The 19,154-nt window shown below is 40.5% G+C and overlaps 1 protein-coding gene across 2 annotated transcripts in view; it reads right to left on the bottom strand.

Annotated features, from left to right (window-relative positions):
• TBC1D12 (TBC1 domain family member 12) overlaps window positions 1-19,154 on the bottom strand; it is an 83,646-nt gene that overhangs the window by 43,316 nt on the left and 21,176 nt on the right. The window contains exon 3 of one of the 2 annotated variants that reach the window (XM_034776205.1): window positions 3,996-4,052. The exons of the other annotated variant lie outside the window; for it this stretch is intronic. Coding sequence (XP_034632096.1) covers window positions 3,996-4,052 — 57 coding nt within the window. The remainder of the gene's footprint in view (window positions 1-3,995; window positions 4,053-19,154) is intronic. 2 annotated transcript variants of the gene reach the window in all.

The following is a 19,154-nucleotide window of genomic DNA, read 5'->3' as shown; positions in this document are numbered from 1 at the left end:
ATCTCCCATTTATCAATATCCTTCTTGAACTATGGGCACCAGAACTGGACACAGCATTCCAGCAGCGGTTACACCAGTGCCAAATACAGAGGTAAAATAATCTCTCAGCTGCTACTCAGGATTCCCCTATTTATACATCCAAGGATTGCATTAGCCCTTTTGGCCACAGCATTGCACAGAGAGCTCATGTTCAAATGATTATCCATCACTACTCCCTAATCTTTTTCAGAGTCATTGCTTCTCCGGACAGAGTCCCGCTTCCTGTAACTATGGCCTATATTCTTTCTTCCTAGACGTGTTACCCTGAACCAGAAGATGTGTTGCGAAACACTGGCTCCCAGGTCAGAAGAACCAAGCATATGGCCAAAAGCTTGAGTACATTAAAGCTCAACTTCTACTTTTCTAGGGTCCAAAAGCCTTGAACTGCATGAACTCTAGGTAGGCTCCTCCCCAGCCCAGGAGACATGTATCTAAAGTGTAAGGACATGAGGAGGAAGAAGAGGTAGACACTATAAAATGGGGGGGTGGAGTTCCCATCAGGCCAGGGGAACAGATGGGCTCTTCCCAAGAGAAGAGCAATTTCCATCTGACCACATGAAAGGAAAGGACTGAAAGGGACATGCATGTTCTACTCCTGAGGGAATTCTGCACCAAAAAATTAAAAACTCTGCGCACATTTTAAAATCCTGCAAACTTCTGCATATTTTATTTATCAAAATAACACACTATAATCACACCATTTTCAATTATTTTGGTAATTTAGTTAAGAAAACTTGTCAGCAAATAATTGAAAATGGTGTAGTTATTTTGATAAATAAAATATGCAGAAGTTTGCAGGATTTAAAAAATTTTAATTTTGGGGGTAGAAATTCTTCCAGAGTACCAGGGTTCTTTCTGTGTGGCATAATCTGGGTACAGGCATCTCAGTACTGAGGGTGCGGGGGGGGAGGGCAGCGCATTGGGAGGTTCTAGGTGCAGGGGGAATGGGACTCTGCAGGGGAGTCCAAGTGAAGGTGGTTAGGGCTCAGCGGGGAGGGCTGGGATGGGGGGGGGGGCTCAGCTGGGGGTATGGGATCAGGGTGCAGCTGGCTGGGACTCAGTGGGGTGAAGGTCCGAATGCGGGGGTCTGGGTACTGGGGGGGCTCCTGATGCATGGGATGAGGCTCAGTGGGGTGAGGGTTCGAATGCAGAGGTCTGGGTACTGGGGGGCTCCTGATGCATGGGGCGAGGCTCAGTGGGGTGGGTTCTGTGTGTTGGAGGTTACAGGCAGTGGTGATGCTTGGGTGGGTAGGTCCAGATGCATGGGGGTTGGATAGACAGGGGGAGCAGCTCCCCCTTCAGTGACCCCTTTTCCCCATGGCTGAGGAGCGACAGGGCCAGGAAGTGGGGGAGAGGTCACTGTAGGGGAAGCTGCTCCCTGTGTACCCAACCCCCGTGCATCTGGACCCACGCACCCAACCTCCCTCCCCCCTGCATCCAGAACCGCCACCTCATCGAGCCTCACCTCCTGCACCCAGACACCCCACCCCGCCATGGTACAGAGCTTCCTGCAGTCAGGGAAGGTTTTGGGGGTTGATCTGACCCAGCCCCAGCTGATCCATGCAGGAGAGGGGGAAAGGAGAACTCAGTCTCCCTCAACCTCCTTCCCCCAGGGCTAACATCCCTGGGCAGCCAGAGCGGCCCCAGACCTACACCCCCACCCCCTATACAGTGGCTTACCTCTTCCCTGGCTGCCGGAAAAGACACACCTGCGCTGCCGGGGAGGAGTGAGTGAGCACTGATGCAGCTTCTCTTTGCTTCCCCACAGAAACCATTTTTCTGCAGGAAGCAAAGAGAATCTTCAAGGGGACGTGTTTCTGCATGCATGCAGTGGTGCAGAATTTCCTCAGTAGTAATGTACCATTGCCCATAGGAGCAAGTTCACATAGGCCACAAAACCTCCCAAGATAGGCAAAGTCAAGCTGACTGGCTGAAATACGTGGAAACACCTTAAACCGGGGACGATTAAAGTGTGAGAAGTGTGTCATGAGAAAGGAAAGCTTTGGCAATCCATGCACAAGTGATGTCATTCCTGGGAGGAAGACAGGTCAGAGAGACCTTCCCTTGGTTGATTAAGTACCTATTGTGGGCTTTGTAAATCAGAACCCTGTCATAGAGAAGCCAGTTTGGTGCAGATGAAGAGGTTTTTCAGATGGGATACACTTGTAATCACTATCTCAGCACAAGCTTGTAAACAGAACTGACAAGATGAAGTCACTATGGACTAACTAGGCTCCAAAAGAGTAGGTACTATATTGCAAAGAAAAATCCCCAAGGGCAAATGAGGCTAATGCAAGCGGACCAACAGCCATGAAAACATGGAGGAATTCCCTTACGTCCACTGAACAGCATGAATAGTAGATCTGGGACTCTCTAGACAAAAAGTTTGTTTGTGGGACCATCTGAGACAGCTAAGATATAGGAAGGGGTTAAAGTCCCCATGGTGCATATGTCAACCAGAAGATGAGTGTAGAAAACATTGAGATAATTCTTCTGGGAAAGATTACATCATGGCTCTCTTGCAGAGGACTTCTGGACACTGTGACCGAAGAATGAGGTAATCTGAGATCAAAAAGGACAAGTGGCAGCTGGGAAACTGAAGAATAAGTAAAAAAAAAAAAAACACAACAACAAAACTGTTTATCACCAACTCCCTTACGTAGGTATGCAAGGTGGCTCAACTGATATCCAATCAGTCCACCCAAAAAGGCAGTAAAACCCAGAAGCATAAAGTGTGTCGGGAGGGGGAGCGGGTAGAAAAAGATGGCAAGGCCTCCAGATCTGCGGCAATAATGGCAGCATCAGAGGTTGCTTTACACAAGTGGATGATGAGCCAGGAAGAACCCATAAAAGATTGTGCCTTGTGACGATGTTTGAGGAGAAGGAACTTAAGGAAGATACTACATTCAGTTGTAGAGCAAAAGATACAAAGGCCCCAGTGCGTGGTATCCCGAAGGTGCATGCCCTATCTTCCTCTCAGTGGAATCCAGTGGAGAAACCATCAAGTCAGGGGGACAAAGTGGATTTTGACAGAGGCAAGTTAACATTGTCATTCATCCTAGGGACAGAGAATATTCTTGTGCTTTAATTATTGTGAGGGTCTCTTGAAGAAAGTCTCCTCAGGCTGAGCCTTTAGAACTTTCACCACCAACATGGCAAGACTGGAGAATGGACTCTTGCTCCATGTGAGTGGCAGTCTGTGTCCTGATTCATCTTCAAGCTGGTGTACTTTAGATCCTCATCAACCAAAACTGTGATCACAAGAGAGGAGACTAGTTTGGAGAAACCCCACTAAAGCCAGGAAAATTCATGCAAAAATCAGAGGAGAACCTAGAGCACTCATTTCTGTAAAATTGGTTTGAGAGAAGTCAGGGTGGGAAGGAAGATTCCCCCAGGAAGAATTTCTGCCCTTGCATGATTTGAGGGCTCCAAAAATCAAGGATTAAATCCTGGCAAAGCTGCTTAGGAGTTCAGATACCACTGGGTGTGACAGGTGCCATTGCATCAGGAACAGCTGGACAAAAGATGCTTGCAGCAAGCACACAAACAAAAAATTATGCAATAAGAGACAGCAGCCAGAGACTTTTATAGAAAGACCATAACTCTATTTTGCACCTTGCTTCCTGGTAGGTGAAACCAAACACATAGCAAAAAACTGTAGTGTTGAAACTCTTCATTTGACTAACCTACTATATATCTTCTGCTATTTAAATCCAATTTAACTGGTACCTTAGTAAGGAAGCAGTGGTAATTTTATATCAATTCTTAAATTACATTAGTGAGGTCAATGAGTGTGACATTTACTTGTTGCTAATGGTATCTAATGACTGGATGATTTAGTGCCATAACTACTCATGCTACCATGAAAATGTGATGTTCATTCTACTTTAATGATTGCTAAACAATCCCATGCATGGCATAGAATGTGACTAGAAAAAATATATTAAATTCCATACCCCTGTGTTTAACAGATTGAGAGTAGATACTGATGTAACACTGCCAGAACTGTCATCCTAATGAGAAAAACAGAGGTAAAGCCTTAGTAAAAAGTTGTAAAGTCAATCAAATATTGCAATATGCATGTTAAAACTCATTTTTGCACAACTTTCTGTATTCCTAAAGTACTTTTTACTTTGAGGCAAGGATGCTATCTGTCCTACCATGGGCTTGCCTTACCTTTCACAAATATACCAGGGTGTAGCACATGTGAGGTCTCACCTATACAAAATGTGAGTTTTTAACGTGTTGCAATGAGGGTCATAGAGCTTTCATTCTGAGACAGGTCTTCCTTCTTTCATACTCCTCCTTCACTCCAGCCCAGTTTTTACATTTCTTCTTTTCTGGGACCAAAACCACAAGCACTTCATAGCGTAAACTCTGTGGCCAAGGGTGCAGATTGTCTGATCCACAATTATAAACACTCCCTCCATTACTGGAAGCTGGGGATATACACATCTGCTAAACTATTAGCCTCTCATGAAGCAGAAACACACATGTACAATGTCACACCAATTTTGTGCCTCATTGTAAAAGACAACATGGAGACAAAAGATTAAGACGAGATTGACAAAAAATGATGACTAAGTAGTATTAAAGAGCTGAGCTAATTGGTGCCACTCTAAAGAGGTTTCTCTACTAGAAATGTTAGTAATTAACTGCAGGTAACAATCAAGCTAACTTAAGTTTGAAATGACATATTAAAGCTTCCCTTATCATATTTTCCCCCCTTTTTGATACTATGGCATTAGGCTGCCCATACATCTACAAAATCTACCTCTTTGGAATTAGCATCAGTAAAATCCATCATATTCAAGAAAAGTACCTTTCACAAAGAACAAGCATGTCACCTGAATGACAGACTTAGGCTCTGATAGCCTATGATGAGGCTATGAATGAATTCAAATCTAGATTGCTGGCAATGGGGAGGGGGTGGGAAATCAAACTCAGTTGTTACTTACACTGAGTAATACAAGTTTCAGTTACAAGTCTATCAAAATAAACAGATATTAAGCAAAAAAATCCAACCACAAATCTCTAAAAAGCTGACACTAAACAAATAGCAAAATAAGGGTAATTTCTATCCCAAAATATACCCATCTTCACAACATTTTTCACATAAAACATTTTACAGATACATTGCCAAATCCAACAACTTAACTCTTCAGCCCTTGAACCTAAAAGTTAACTTCAGAATAAGTGCTCAATGATCAAGTTGATTGTTAACATACTGTAAACTCAGGGGTTTGCATTACTGTTTCTACTGTCCCCTCAAGAGATCTTTTAATAGAGATTTATAGGAACGCAGGAATTGCCATACTAGGTCAGATCCAGGGTCCATCTACTCCAGTACCTGATAATTCAGAGAAAAGAGCAAAAACCCTACAATAGTCAGAGATTGACTAACAGCCCTGAAGCACAAGGTTTAATACACTCCTTCCAAAAATTTTTGCCATAAATTGTAACTGGATATTCTTTATATCCTTGTGTGTCCATATAAATATCCAGTCCCTTTTCAAATCTTAAATTCTTGACCTCAGTGACTTCCTGTGGCAGTAAGTACCACAGATTAATTACATGTGTGAAAATATTTCCTTCCATTAATTTTTAATTTCCCACCTTTTAATTTCACTAAATTACACATTTGTTCTCATATGATGAGACAGGGAGAAAAGTACTGACCTACCTTTTGAATAAAAGTTGTACAATGTCCCCTCTTATTTGCTTAAGGTAAACAACTTCAGCATTTTCAATCTCTTTATATGAGAGGTTTTCTATGCCCCTGATAAAGTACCATATTTACCAATCAGTTTGTATAAAAAATTGCTCAATTTAATTTGTAACTGTATATACACACTCACTGTTACACGCTACTTAACAGAACTCTTCCTTTAAAACTATTTCTCCCCACAATATCTATAATTACCAATGTTTCAAAATGAGTCATCTGCATGTGGCAAATCATCATCGCTCTAGACTGAGATAGACAGAATGAACTGTGAGGCAGCTTCAGTAGATATGAAGGTACTTAGAATTACTGGTCATCCATCCAAAGGTCACAAAACCATAGAAGAGGGTAGAATGAACTCAGAACAGAAGACCAAGGCCATCCATGTTGAAATCTTTGAACTAGCAGATCAAACAGCCATTAAAACCTCCTGCAAATGTTTTGGAGGATCCTTCTTTGCTGGATCTGCTCTCTTTTGGAACCAACGCATACTGTTGAAACTCTAGGATCTTTAAAGATTTCCAGACATGGAAGCTACTCTCAGTAGAAAATAAGAAAGGCTCTGTTTCAAAATAAATAAATAAATAAATAAATCTATTTCCTCCTGCCCTGCCCTTAAAAAAATGGCCTGCAATGGCACAGACAAAGCACTCAGTCAGAAAACTGGATCCATAAAACCAGTTGGACTCCCCTAGATCTGATGAAATCTTAACTTTCTTGTGTTACCTACCTTTAGAGAAGCTGGATTGGGCAAACAACTACATTAAAAAGGTGATCAAGAATGAGCACAGAGACTCAACCTTTCCCTTATAGTATTATTTCTTTAGAGCCTCAGAGATGGAGAAGTTTTCCTGTATATCACATTCTCAACAGTTGAAATCTACATATTTTATAGCAGTCAGCAAGAGGGATTATCCCCCATCAACTTCAATACCTTTGTGGTAACGCTGATATGTCCAGTCAGATGTGAGGTATTAAGCCAAGGAGATGAGATCCATGTCATTAATTACTCAGACCCAGTGACTGACAGCACCTTTAGAATCAGCACAGTTTGTGTGACTCTTAGAGGGCTCTACTAGAGAAACGCACAAGGCACACTTCTCAGGCAAACATCCAAACATTTGTCATGGGTGTCAGACACAATAATCTTACTATGACAGGAATTAGACAAAGTTTTCTAACTTTAGGCTCCTAAATTAATATGTAGGAATCTAAAGAAGTGATTTTGAAAAAAGTGTTGTGGGATGCTTATTCAGCCTATAAAAGCCTAGGCACCAAGATTTGAAAATGATGGCTGTACTTAAACAAAACAAACCCCTTCCCTTCCCCTCCCCCCCCCACTAAATATTTGTTTGTCTGCCATAACAATGGGGGGAGGGGGAGGTGACAGCAGGGAAAGGGGAGAAGAGACCCTCAAAAGAAATATTATTTTACAGGCAAAATGAATGACGACACAAAAAATTAAAGATACCACAAGATCTATAAACCCCCTGAAAAATTACTAGCAAAGTATTAAAGAATCCTAGTTTCACCCCATGCAATGTGAGAGTTGAGGTTGCACAGTTGATACTAACTGGCAGAAAGTGGGGAACTGGGTGAGAAGGGGCACCAATGTCTTGGGCTTTAATTCTGATTTACCTTCTAAAGAGACAAGGTGGGTGAGGTCACTAATATCCTGGGACTGACACAGCTACCGCTACACTACATAGTTGGTGTGACAGGTTCAGTCACAGAGACCCCCTTGGGACTGTCACCTGATGTGCTGAAGTTCCCTCTGAGCCAGTCTTCCCTGCTAGCTTGGGACTCCAGAACCCTGCCTTGTTGAACCAGAAATACTAGCCTGCTGCAACACAGACCCAGGTCTGGTCCACGCCTCCAAAACTGCAGGCTTAACTGAAAACAGCTTAGCAGGTTACCTGCCTCCAGCACCCAGACACCCAACTCCCAATGGGATCCAAACACCAAATAAATCTGTTTTACTCTGTATAAAGCTTGCATAGGGTAAACTCAAATTGTTTCCCTCTAACACAGAGAGAGGGATGCACAGCTCTTTGCTCCCCCCAGGTATTAATCACTTACTCTGGGTTCATTAATAAACAAAAGTGATTTTAAGTATAAAAAGTAGGATTTAAGTGGTTTCAAGTAATAACAGACAGAACAAAGTAAGTCACCAAGCAAAATATGCAAGTCTAAGCCTAATACATTAAGAAACTGATTACATGTAAAATCTCACCCTCAGAAATGTTCCAATAAACTTCTTTCCCAGACTAAACTCCTTCCTAGTCTGGGCCCAATCCTCTCCTCAGTACAGTCCTTGTTAGTTCCAGCAGACATCTTAGGTGGCAAGCAGGCATGGTCTCATGACCGGCAGCCCTTTTGTCCTGTTCCACCCCGTTATAGCTTTGGCATAAGGCAGGAATCTTTTGTCTCTGAGTCCCCACCCCTCCTTCTAAATGGAAAAGTACCAGATTTAAGATGGATTCCAGTATCATGTGACATGGTCACATGTCACTGTAAGACCTCATGCTTCACTACTCATAGGCTGGCCCACACATACACAGGAAGGCTTGCAGGTAAATAAGCCATTTATAACCAATTGTCCTAGTCAATGGGAGCCATCAAGATTCTAAACCACCATTAATGGCTCACACTTTGCATAATCACACTAGGACCTCAGAGTTATACTTCATATTTCTATTTTCAGGTACAAGAATTAAACATCCATACAAATAGGATGAAAAAATTCAGTAAGTTATAACCTTTGTAATGATACCTTACAAGAGACCCCCCTGCATAAGGCATATTCCAGTTACATCATACTCACATTCACAAGCATATTTCCGCAAAAAGAACAGGAGTACTTGTGGCACCTTAGAGACTAACAAATTTATTTGAGCATAAGCTTTCGTGGGCTACAGCCCATTTCTTCGGATGCACAAAATGGAACATATATTGAGGAGATATATATACACATACAGAGAGCATGAAAAGGTGGGAGTTGTCTTACCAACTCTGAGAGACCAATTAAGTAAGAGGGGAAAAAAAAACTTTTGAAGTGATAATCAAGATAGCCCAGTACAGACAGTTTGATAAGAAGTGTGAGAATACTTACATGGGGAGATAGATTCAATGTTTGTAATGGCTCAGCCATTCCCAGTCTCTATTCAAGACTAAGTTGATAGTATCTAGTTTGCATATCAATTCAAGCTCAGCAGTTTCTCGTCGGAGTCTGTTTTTGAAGCTTTTCTGTTGCAAAATTGCCACCCGCAGGTCTGTCATTGAATGACCAGACAGGTTAAAGTGTTCTCCTACTGGTTTTTGAATGTTATGATTCCTGATGTCAGATTTGTGTCCATTAATTCTTTTGCGTAGAGACTGTCCGGTTTGGCCAATGTACATGGCAGAGGGGCATTGCTTCTTATCAAACTGTCTGTACTGGGCTATCACTTCAAAAGTTTTTTTTCCCCCTCTTACTTAATTGGCCTCTCAGAGTTGGTAAGACAACTCCCACCTTTTCATGGTGTGTGTGTGTGTGTGTGTGTGTGTGTGTGTGTGTGTGTGTGTGTGTCTGTGTCTGTGTCTGTGTCTGTGTCTGTGTCTGTGTCTGTGTCTGTGTGAGAGAGAGAGAGAGAGAGAGCAATAAAAACTAGCAGGATCTTATTAAAGGGGACAAGATAAAGATGCCACATTTATTATGATAATAATTTGATTTATGACCAATAACTAAGAATTTTTTCACTTGACCAGAGCTCGGACCACACATTATACCCAATACCTACACACACACACACCCATCAGATGTTCTGCAGCTGCTGCATAGTTACCAGTCTTGCTTGAGTCTGTGGCTTGAGTTTGCAGCTTGGGTTCGTAGCTTGTGGTGGCTAACTGGCCAGGAAAGCTGGGCACAAGGACGAGCTGGGTCTCTGTTGGGCATGCACCGATGTCCTTCCATGTTGGCAGCAGAATGTTACCCTCCTCCATAGTTTTCCATCTCACCCATCCTTTTTGTAGGCTTTAGTTTGAATCCAGAGTCTATAGGTCTTGCTGTGTCACGCTGCCTTCAGGTTTGGTGATTGATCACCCGTCAATTGCAGACAGGACTTTCAGCCTCGGACCGGGCTTTGATCTTTCTTCTATTGTATCTTTTCTTTTTAGGGTGGATTCTTCTTACTTTGTTAGGGCTCTTGTCTGCATCTTCAGCCGTTGGTGTTTGAACTCTATTTAATCAGGACAGGCTGAGGCTGGAGGTTGATTCCATCATCCATACATACCTCATTCACACATTTAAACTAAACTAATAAGATTACAGCCGGGTTTGCAAAAATGAAGGTTGCAGCAAGCCCTTACAAAATGGAGTAAGCGTTTTAAAATGGGGTTTGAATTACAATATGGCAAACAGTGAACAGAAGTTACAATATAGACAAGTATAATGGATGGCAAACAGTGAACAGAAGTTACACTATAGGCAAGTGTAATAAATGGTGAACAGAAATTACAATACTGAAACAGTGCAAGTCTCAGTGATTTAAGCAGGAATTGGATTGATAGTGAAACTTACAAAGGCAGCTGACTGAACAGCTATGGCTCTTAACAAGCATCTTAACTGTTAATTAGCCAGTTATTGGGGTAACCAGTTTTATGAATGAATATTGTTTCATTCATAAAACTTTACTTACGAAGTTACATTAATAAAGTAAACAATTAAAAACAATTTCATTCATGAGTCCTGTGCGTGTGTGTGCATGTGCGCACTCCTGTTCTTTTTGCAGCTACAAACTAACACGGCTGCTACTCTGAAGCATATTTCCATAATACATAGGGAGTGCAACATCACAGTTAGTTTCTAGGCTGTCTGGGAACAAATGATACAGTTTTAAAATTTTAGTTAAGATTCACAACTCCACAAAGAGGGAATCTGAAGCAGTACCCAAGGATTTTGTTGAATGGTTACATGTGTTTGTTACCTTATGATTCCACTGGAACAACAATGAAGCTTCACTGTAGAAGTGGGAGTTACTGAAATCAACAACTAAATCTTAAACTGAAGGAGTTTCTCCCATCAGTTTCTCACTAGGAACATGTAACATTTTAGTATCAGTTATCTAAACTGTATTCTTAAATTTATTCACCTAAATTTGGGTTATTGCTGATTATGCACCATATGTATCTTATGACTTTATCCACTAATACAAAATTCGTTTTTAATCTTAGCACTGTACCCAGATGTACAGACTCTTTTCTTAACCGGTCTACTATATAATTTTTTAACATTAGCTTTAATAAAAATTTTAAATCAGTTGTGTGTCCTTTTTGCAGGGAGTACATAATACCCATGCTCTATGGTCTGCCCTATGGTCCATCAAGAAACTGACTCATGTTTAAGATGTTAAGTACTTCTGTTAGTCTCAAAGGTGCCACAGGACCCTCTGTTGCTGTTTAAGACGTTGGTTTTCATCTATATAAATTCCTAAATAGCTAGGAGTCCTGCCTACCTTAGATAGTGATTGCTTCTCTTCCTGTGGGCTGTATCAGATGCTGAGGTCCTTAGCTAACAGCCCCCTTCTCTTATTTATTTAAACAGGAATGGTCTTACAGCAGAGTGTTTCTGGTGAGTAGTTGCAACACTAGAACTTACTCCCACTTCCCTTGGACCTATCTGTAAAAGCCCGGATTTATTGATTTTCAGGGCACACTGCAAAACTATTTTCCTCTGGAAGGGGGGAGGAGGGAAGAGGCGAAGGGTGTCAGGGGGCCTGAACTGAAGCCATGTATGGATTTAGAGGGGTGAGTTATTGTGGTGGGTTGAGAGGCTCAATGTACATGGATACTGATCCAGCCTATTTTGTGTCTTTTATTGCACACACACACACACACACACACACACACACACAACCAAACCTGGCCCTACTAAAGTTTTTGTGAGCCTATCTTAGAGGGTTCTACTAGAGAAACACACAAGGTATTCTTCTCAGGCAAACATCCAAACATTTGTTATGGGTGTGAGACACAGGAATCTTACTATCGACTTCAATGGAGTTAGGACTTCATTAGAGTTCAGGTAGGCACTTCAGCATAGACAACTTTTGCCAATTGAAACCCTCTCACATTATGCTTTTGATTATGACCTCTAGGGTTCAATATCCGTTTTCAGAGACCTAATGACAATCCTAACTTTTTTCAGATATCAGTTGTAGGACAATGACAAAAATAGTCTACAAGTGCTATTTGGTGTTTGTCAGATTGGTTGCTTAATGCTAGCACCCTTGGTCATGTAGATGTGAGTGTAAATAATGGTTGCTTCTCTTTTCTGCACTGTTTTAGAACTGATTTCCTATTCTGCTTTTTAGAGTGTCTGAGACTTAGAATTTAGAAAAGAAATCTGCTTTTTTATTCTAAGGCTCCTAAAAAGGCTTTACCTGGCTAAAGGAGGAGATAATGCAAGCTACATTAGAATATGAAGATGTACATCTGTGAGAGACAGAAAGACATGAGAAAAATGAAAAAGATACCATCTCTGTCTTGTAGCCCAAGTAGGGCTCAGGAATCACTTTAAGCTTTACTTTTATGGTAAAATGATTGTATTGGTCTTCAAAGAAACATTTTCATTAATAAAAAAACAAGAACTGAATTTAGATGCTTCAATCAGTATTTCACTTGACTATGTCACTTACACCACAAAAACAGATTTAAATATCTCACGTCTAATGAATAAGGTATTTTCAAAAAAATGGAAGCAAATTAGTTTTACTTAAACAGATCTGCCACTTTAATCCGTACCAATTGAAATACATTGTATGCATCATGTGCTGCAAATAAATTTCAGCTTCAACCTTATTTCATGTAAAAACAATCACATTTTATTTCAAAGTGTAAAACAATGATTTTTAAAGTGAGAAGGAAAGCATAGTTTACTAGTCAGGATTTCTGTTAATCCATATATTCCCCTATTTAAGTTGGCAATTACACTTCCTGTCACAGTTCATCAGAATAAAAACCTTCAGTACACCAAATACATTTTTGGCACTTTTAATCCTAAAAGGTTGCTATTTTTCCCTTTATTAAACGGGGGAGGAAGGAAGCACAGCTGGTGGGAGACGTCCAGCAAAATAAAATAAATAAATAAACAAATAAAAAACTAAAAAAAAAAAAAAAAAACCCCTACCACATCTGGCTTGTGCAGTTTTAAATCCAATGAGAACTGAGACAGCCAACAGCTGCAAGCTGAGAGAATTAGCCTGCCAAGAACTTTCAACCTTTGATCCATTTACAGCTGCAAAATCTAACCAGAAGAATGTGGGTATCTATAACTGAATGAGCGGTAATCTTTTGGAAAAGATAATATACAATTTGCTGCACAAAAGTATAAATAAAATAAAATCAATAGACTTGCTCTTGAAATTATTTCCTTGCAGTACTTTCTGCATGTGTATACCGTAATTTTTCAAATCTCAGTAGTTCTCTGAAGACAATACCCATTATAGAGTCACATTTCTGGGACCTGTGGCTTCAGGGAGTTCTCAAACCAAGTTTCCAGATTTTCTGGAGGACCTTTTTTTGAGACAGCCTGCTAGTATTACTACCTATTCCATTTTTTGTGCAAGAACAGTTTGCACTAAAATCTAGTAGTTAGACCAGATGACTAGGAGTCCAACTCTTGAATGGAAATCCTATCATTGACTTGCTTTGTGACCTCGAGCACATCCTTTAGGGTTGCCACCTTTGATGGACCAAAGATGATCCTGCGCCTGTAACACAGGAAGGCTGACAGTGTAGACTAATCACCCTTACAAATTTCCTGAGGCAACTACCTCAAAAAAAAAAAAAAAAAAAAAAAAGGGGGGGGGGGGGGGGAGAGGGAAGGGGCACAGAGGGTGATCTTGGGAAAACCTGGGTAGGTGGGCAACCCTATTTAATTGAGATCACTTTCTCCATATGTAGAAACAGGAATACCTACCTACTGTACAAGCATAGTGTGAAGATAAATCTTCAGGTTCTGAACCATTGCAGTGCTATGGTTATTTAAAGAGGCCACAGTGTTGACTTAGTACAGCTGAACACAAAAAACCCCAAACACACATTTGTTTTAGGCCCAAATTATAGTTGAAATATCGAAATGTCACGGAATAAGGAACTCCTTACAAATCAGAATTTTTTTTGTATCGACAAATCTCATTTCAACATTTTCAAAGTATTTGACATTCCCTGAAACAACGTTCTGTTTCAAGTATGTTAAAACATTAAACTGCATCTGCCTACAGTGCCATGGTCCCTCATGGAAGCTGTAGTTTGGGTGCATCATTCCCTTATTCTTTCCTATGGGTTGACCTCCCTGGCAGGACTATACATCACTTGATATACTGTAGTCCTATTATTCCCATGATGTGGCTCAGTCAGAAGTGAGACAACAGTGCAAGGTATAGTGCAGCCAAGAAGCCAAGACCACAGGAGAGAATGGGGACATGAAGCACTTGAACTACCATTCATTCCCATGAGATACTATGATATAGAGACAGATGCAGTATGATGTTGAGCTAACTCAAAATTAAGTGCTCGGGGTCAGTCAACATGCCACACACAAAAAGTAATTCCGATTTGGGTCCAACCGACCAAAAGCAAAATATTTCATTTGAATTTTTCCCCACAGAAAGTTTTGATTTTGTAGAAGCTACGTTAAAAGTCATTTAGACTGAAGATCCCCAACCAATTCCACTGAGTTGAATGGTTACCTCAATAACAAAGACAGCAAACAAATGGCATATTCTAAATTACACAGCAATATTGGAAGGATAAATTTAGATATATTTTATATGCCTTCAAAAGAAAAAAATCAAATGACCCTTTTGAGAACACAAACTCTTTAATTATTTATTTTTGCTTAACTTTCTCAATAATTACGATACCAGTTATTTGTTTTATATCTGGTATTGCAATTAAGTTCCACTTGGGGGATCACCACTTCACTAACCTCATTTGTGTTATTGGTCACTGGGATTTTTTCTATTCAATGCAGTTTTGTACTCTTAAATCTTCTCTCTTTAGTGAGAGAAAGTTAGTTATAATCCAGAGATTATCAAAAGTCCTTTTTCAGATCTGTAGTCTCCTTTAGCTAAATAGGCAGAGCTTTTCTCTAGGTTTCAAGCCCTCTGACCTCTAGAATATAGAAATATGAAAGGAGAATCTCAGCTTTCATTTATGAATTAGTATATTTAATCTCTCTTGGCAAAAGTGGTTTTGGGGTATGTAAACAGATAAACCAATTACTAGGATTGCGATTGGATTTTTCCTAAAGACCATACAGTTCATTCATGTCTTACAAACCCCGCATCACCCCACTGTTTCTTTGGAATCCTTGAAAGCCACATGAACCTCAATTTTAGAGATGACCTTAGATTAGCACCCAGCTATGGGAGGCCATGGTTTTAAGGGCAGGTCTACACTTAAAATTCTGCAACAATGCAGCTGCATCGCTGTAGCACTTAAGTGAAGATGCTCCCACACCAATATAAGAGCTTCTCCTGTCAGTGTAGTTACTCCACCTCCCCAAGAGGTGGTAGCTATGTTGACAGAAGCTCTCCTGTCGACATGGTACTGTTACATTGGGGGTTAGACTAGTATAACTACATCGCTAAAGGATGTGGATTTTTTTAAACCCCTAAGTGGCATAGTTATACCGATATAGATCAGTAGTGGTGACCTGGCCTTGGATTGATAAGACTTCCTACCAATGACACAAAGACTGATGTAAACATGCTCTCTCTGATGGCCTGCCTCAGCCAAGACAATGCCACTGTTGAACACCCAGCCTGACCTGTAGGCACTTTAGGAAGGCATATTTCATAAACTCTCATTGAACTTTTCAAACAAGTAGTACTACATGGCCACAAGCATTTTGTGTAAGTGGTCCATAGGTGTTCCCACAGGCATTGGCTTCCAACTTTTACCAGGGGTGCCCAATCCCCTCTCAGCTCCAGGCCCCACACCCACTCCACCTCTTCTCCCCAGGCCCCACCCCCACCTCTTCCTGCTCAGTTCCGCCCTCTCACCCCAGCACATCCCGTCCCCATTTCTCCCCTTCCCTGCCAGCACCTCCCCCTGCCATAGATCAGCTGTTCCGTGGCATGCAGGAGGTGCTGGGAGGGATCTTACCTTTATAGGTGTCTAAAGCCCTTAGAACGGGTTTGGAACTACTAATACATGTAACCGAACTAAGAACAGCAGCAATGAAAGAAGGGCTTTAGCACACAAACCTCAACTCAGAGTCTACACACTTCCATATGTTCCCCCCAGTTCTCTACTTCCTGTTATCATCAAGTTTGACAAAGTATTATTGTGGGCAACACAATTTAGACCAGGTACTAAAGGCAAAATTTTAATTTATCTTTAGTAAAACGCACCTTCATCCATTAGAATCTTTGCTGGATTAACAAAGTGAACCAAAATTTTCCAAGAGACAGGACTGAGTTTTCACAGAAGCTGCTTGCTTAGAGGGAGTGGTACCACTTCTGGAAAAAGGATCCACTATCCATGTGGATTTTCAAGGCACAGAGTTAGGAAATGTCTCAAGTGTGGAATCTCAGGTCAGGTTCTGACTCCCATAATTCACATCAGCCAAATGTGTTCTCATCTTGTATAGTCTCATGCTGTGGCTGGAATGCTGACAGTGCACTCTGAAGCCATTAAAACACTGAAGATAGATGGTTGTGTTGTCTTATCTAAGATATTACCTAAATACTATGCAATATCAAGATGAACAGAAAAGAGGATGCATTCATCAATTTAAAGTTACTTATAGAAGTCTCATTTTGAATGTAACAAAAATTAAGCAGATATTCACTATTGGGGGGGAGGAGGAGGTGGGGAGAGGAGAAAAAGGAAGTAAATTTGCTGATCTGATGAACTATGATTTGTCCCACGAGCAAGTTCCTTCACTTCAAGAAAAGAGGAACTGATGACTGAAAACGGTCTAGTCCACCACCTCTATTCCGAAGAAGATAGACCAGAAACCTCTGGATTCTTAGCATATAGTATTTAATGGAGACAAAGAGACAAGAATGTTAATCAGCAGCTACTTTTAGAGAACACTTCTTTTCACAATTAAGGAAGCCACCATTAACATTCAAATTAAGAGGAAAAACTACATTTGAAGATGCACACCTTTTAACATACAACTTTTATTGCTTAATCTAAGGAAGTGACATCTTAAAAATAGAGTTTGTTTTGTCATTTATCCCAGCAAGTCTTGTTTAAATACTGTTGCGATTTCAGAACAAGTGACTTTTTTTTGCAGCCTTGCTTGTTCCTTCCCCACCCATATTTTTCAGCCCATAGCAAAACACTACAGGATTCTGTGACTGATATTTCCCATCCCACTAGGAGTTCTTCAAGCTCCAGAAAAACCTTCCCATTTTTCACTTCACTGCTTCACAAAGGGCTCCTATTGCAGAAAAATCTTTTTTTTTTTTTTAAAAGGAAAAAAAAAGAGGATGACAGAACATAGCTCCCTCCAGAGCTTGTCAAGCCTGTCAATTGCAACTGTTAGCAGAGGAGCATGGAGAAAGAGAGAAGCCAGAGAGTAGAGAAGTCACAGAAAGAGGGGGTGGGAAATCTCTCCCCTCAGGTCACTCAGGTCTGGTCTACACCTAGAAATTAGCTATATCATTATATATAGCTAGGTTGCTAGATCATTCAGGGCTGTGAAAAATTTCACACCATATGCAATGCAGTTAGGTCAACCAATCCCCCACTGTAGAAGCAGCTAGGTCAATAGAAGAATTCTTCCACTGACCTAGCTACTGCCTCTCAGAGAGGTGGATTACCTGCATTAATGAGAAGACCCCATCCGTGAATGTGGGAAGTATCTACACTACAGCAGCATAGCTGCAGAGCCTTAGCTGTGCGCTTGTAGCAAAAACAAGGCTTCCGGTTACTGCCTCCACCAGCACAAGAGAAAGGAACTCAAATTCACTAGGTCGGCACACCATACTGCCTTGGAACTGCAAGGACACACTCATGTGTTTAGTATTTTCGAACATTAATATTGTATTACTACCGATTATTCACTTTAATAAAGCAGTGGCATTATTATGTACTAGCAGAAGAATAGTACACTAAAAACATACAGGGATGAAGACAATAAGGCATTATAACTGATAGAAGCAGCACGATTGATCCCCTTTGAATGAATTTTTTGGCCATCTCTCCCTAGAACTCAAATGCCTTCAGAAAACACAAGCTTCTGGACTTAGACCAAAAAGAGATATAGGAATGGATTTTATTTCTACCAAGGTATCCACTGAGGAGGTCAAACTAAAAGTTTGCCTGTAGGAAAGCCACAAAATTTCTTTTTAGAGACTTACAATTTTTGATAAATGAGTGAATTAAATGAGGAATCTGTAGTTGCCTTTTTTTAAATATGAAAGTCTTGTATACAAAGAAAAATTATTTATCTTCCATAATCCTAGAGTTGAATAAAACTGGTTTTATTCAATTAACTGGAGCATCAAAGAATCAAAAACATTTAATAAAAATCCCATTAACTCTCCACCCAGTCTGAAGTAAGAATTCCAGGGAATATATAAAAGTTCTAATGTGATTATTCATCCATGTAAAACAAATGGCATAGTTTAACTGAAGGCCGTGTCTGTTTGGTAACTAAACTTTTTCAAGGAGACTAAAATGAAGTTATATTCAGGACTAGAAGGGAAAATGCAAACAAAAAATATTTTATAATCACAGTGTCTGACTGGGTCACCAAAAAACAGCAACTAAAATGACAAATTCAATTTGGCAGGCAGAGGTGTGGCTATGACAAAGAAAAAAAATGTTAAAGAAGGATGGGACATAAAACTTTTTTTTTTTTTTAAAAAAGGTTATTTCTGGTTTTACTACAAAAAACTACCTTTACATGTATAAAAATCTAGGCTATCAGTCATTTATAATTAAAATGAAACAGATTCCATATTTCCATGTATTTATTCTATGCAGAATGGTCTATTTTATAAACTGTGCTTGAGTGAGTTATACACCTTTATAAAAGGTAACAGGCAGGGGCCTACTTCAGAAAAATTAAAGGTGGGGCGGGTAAAGTTGTGTTGGCATATAAAACATTATATGTAATTTTGCGAGGGGCAAGAAGTGGAAAACATCATTGAGCACATAGAGTTTAAGAAGTCTGGGAAGTGGCAAATTCCCCTAGCCCCCTTGCTCGTTAGCAAGCTAGGCTCCGGGTAATAGGTATCAGCTCGAAAGAAATGGAGTACGATATTGAACATCCTCTATTTACCATGGACCAAGAGATCATTTTCTAAACTTTATTAGCCCAAATGCTGAGAAATAATGAGAAAGTGGTCTTTATTGATACTGACATCTAAGGAACTTGCAAGTACAGTCT

This window comes from Trachemys scripta, chromosome 7, assembly GCF_013100865.1.
Source record: "Trachemys scripta elegans isolate TJP31775 chromosome 7, CAS_Tse_1.0, whole genome shotgun sequence".
NCBI classification, from domain to species: domain Eukaryota; kingdom Metazoa; phylum Chordata; order Testudines; family Emydidae; genus Trachemys; species Trachemys scripta.
This window is presented reverse-complemented; position numbering and strand designations above follow the sequence as displayed.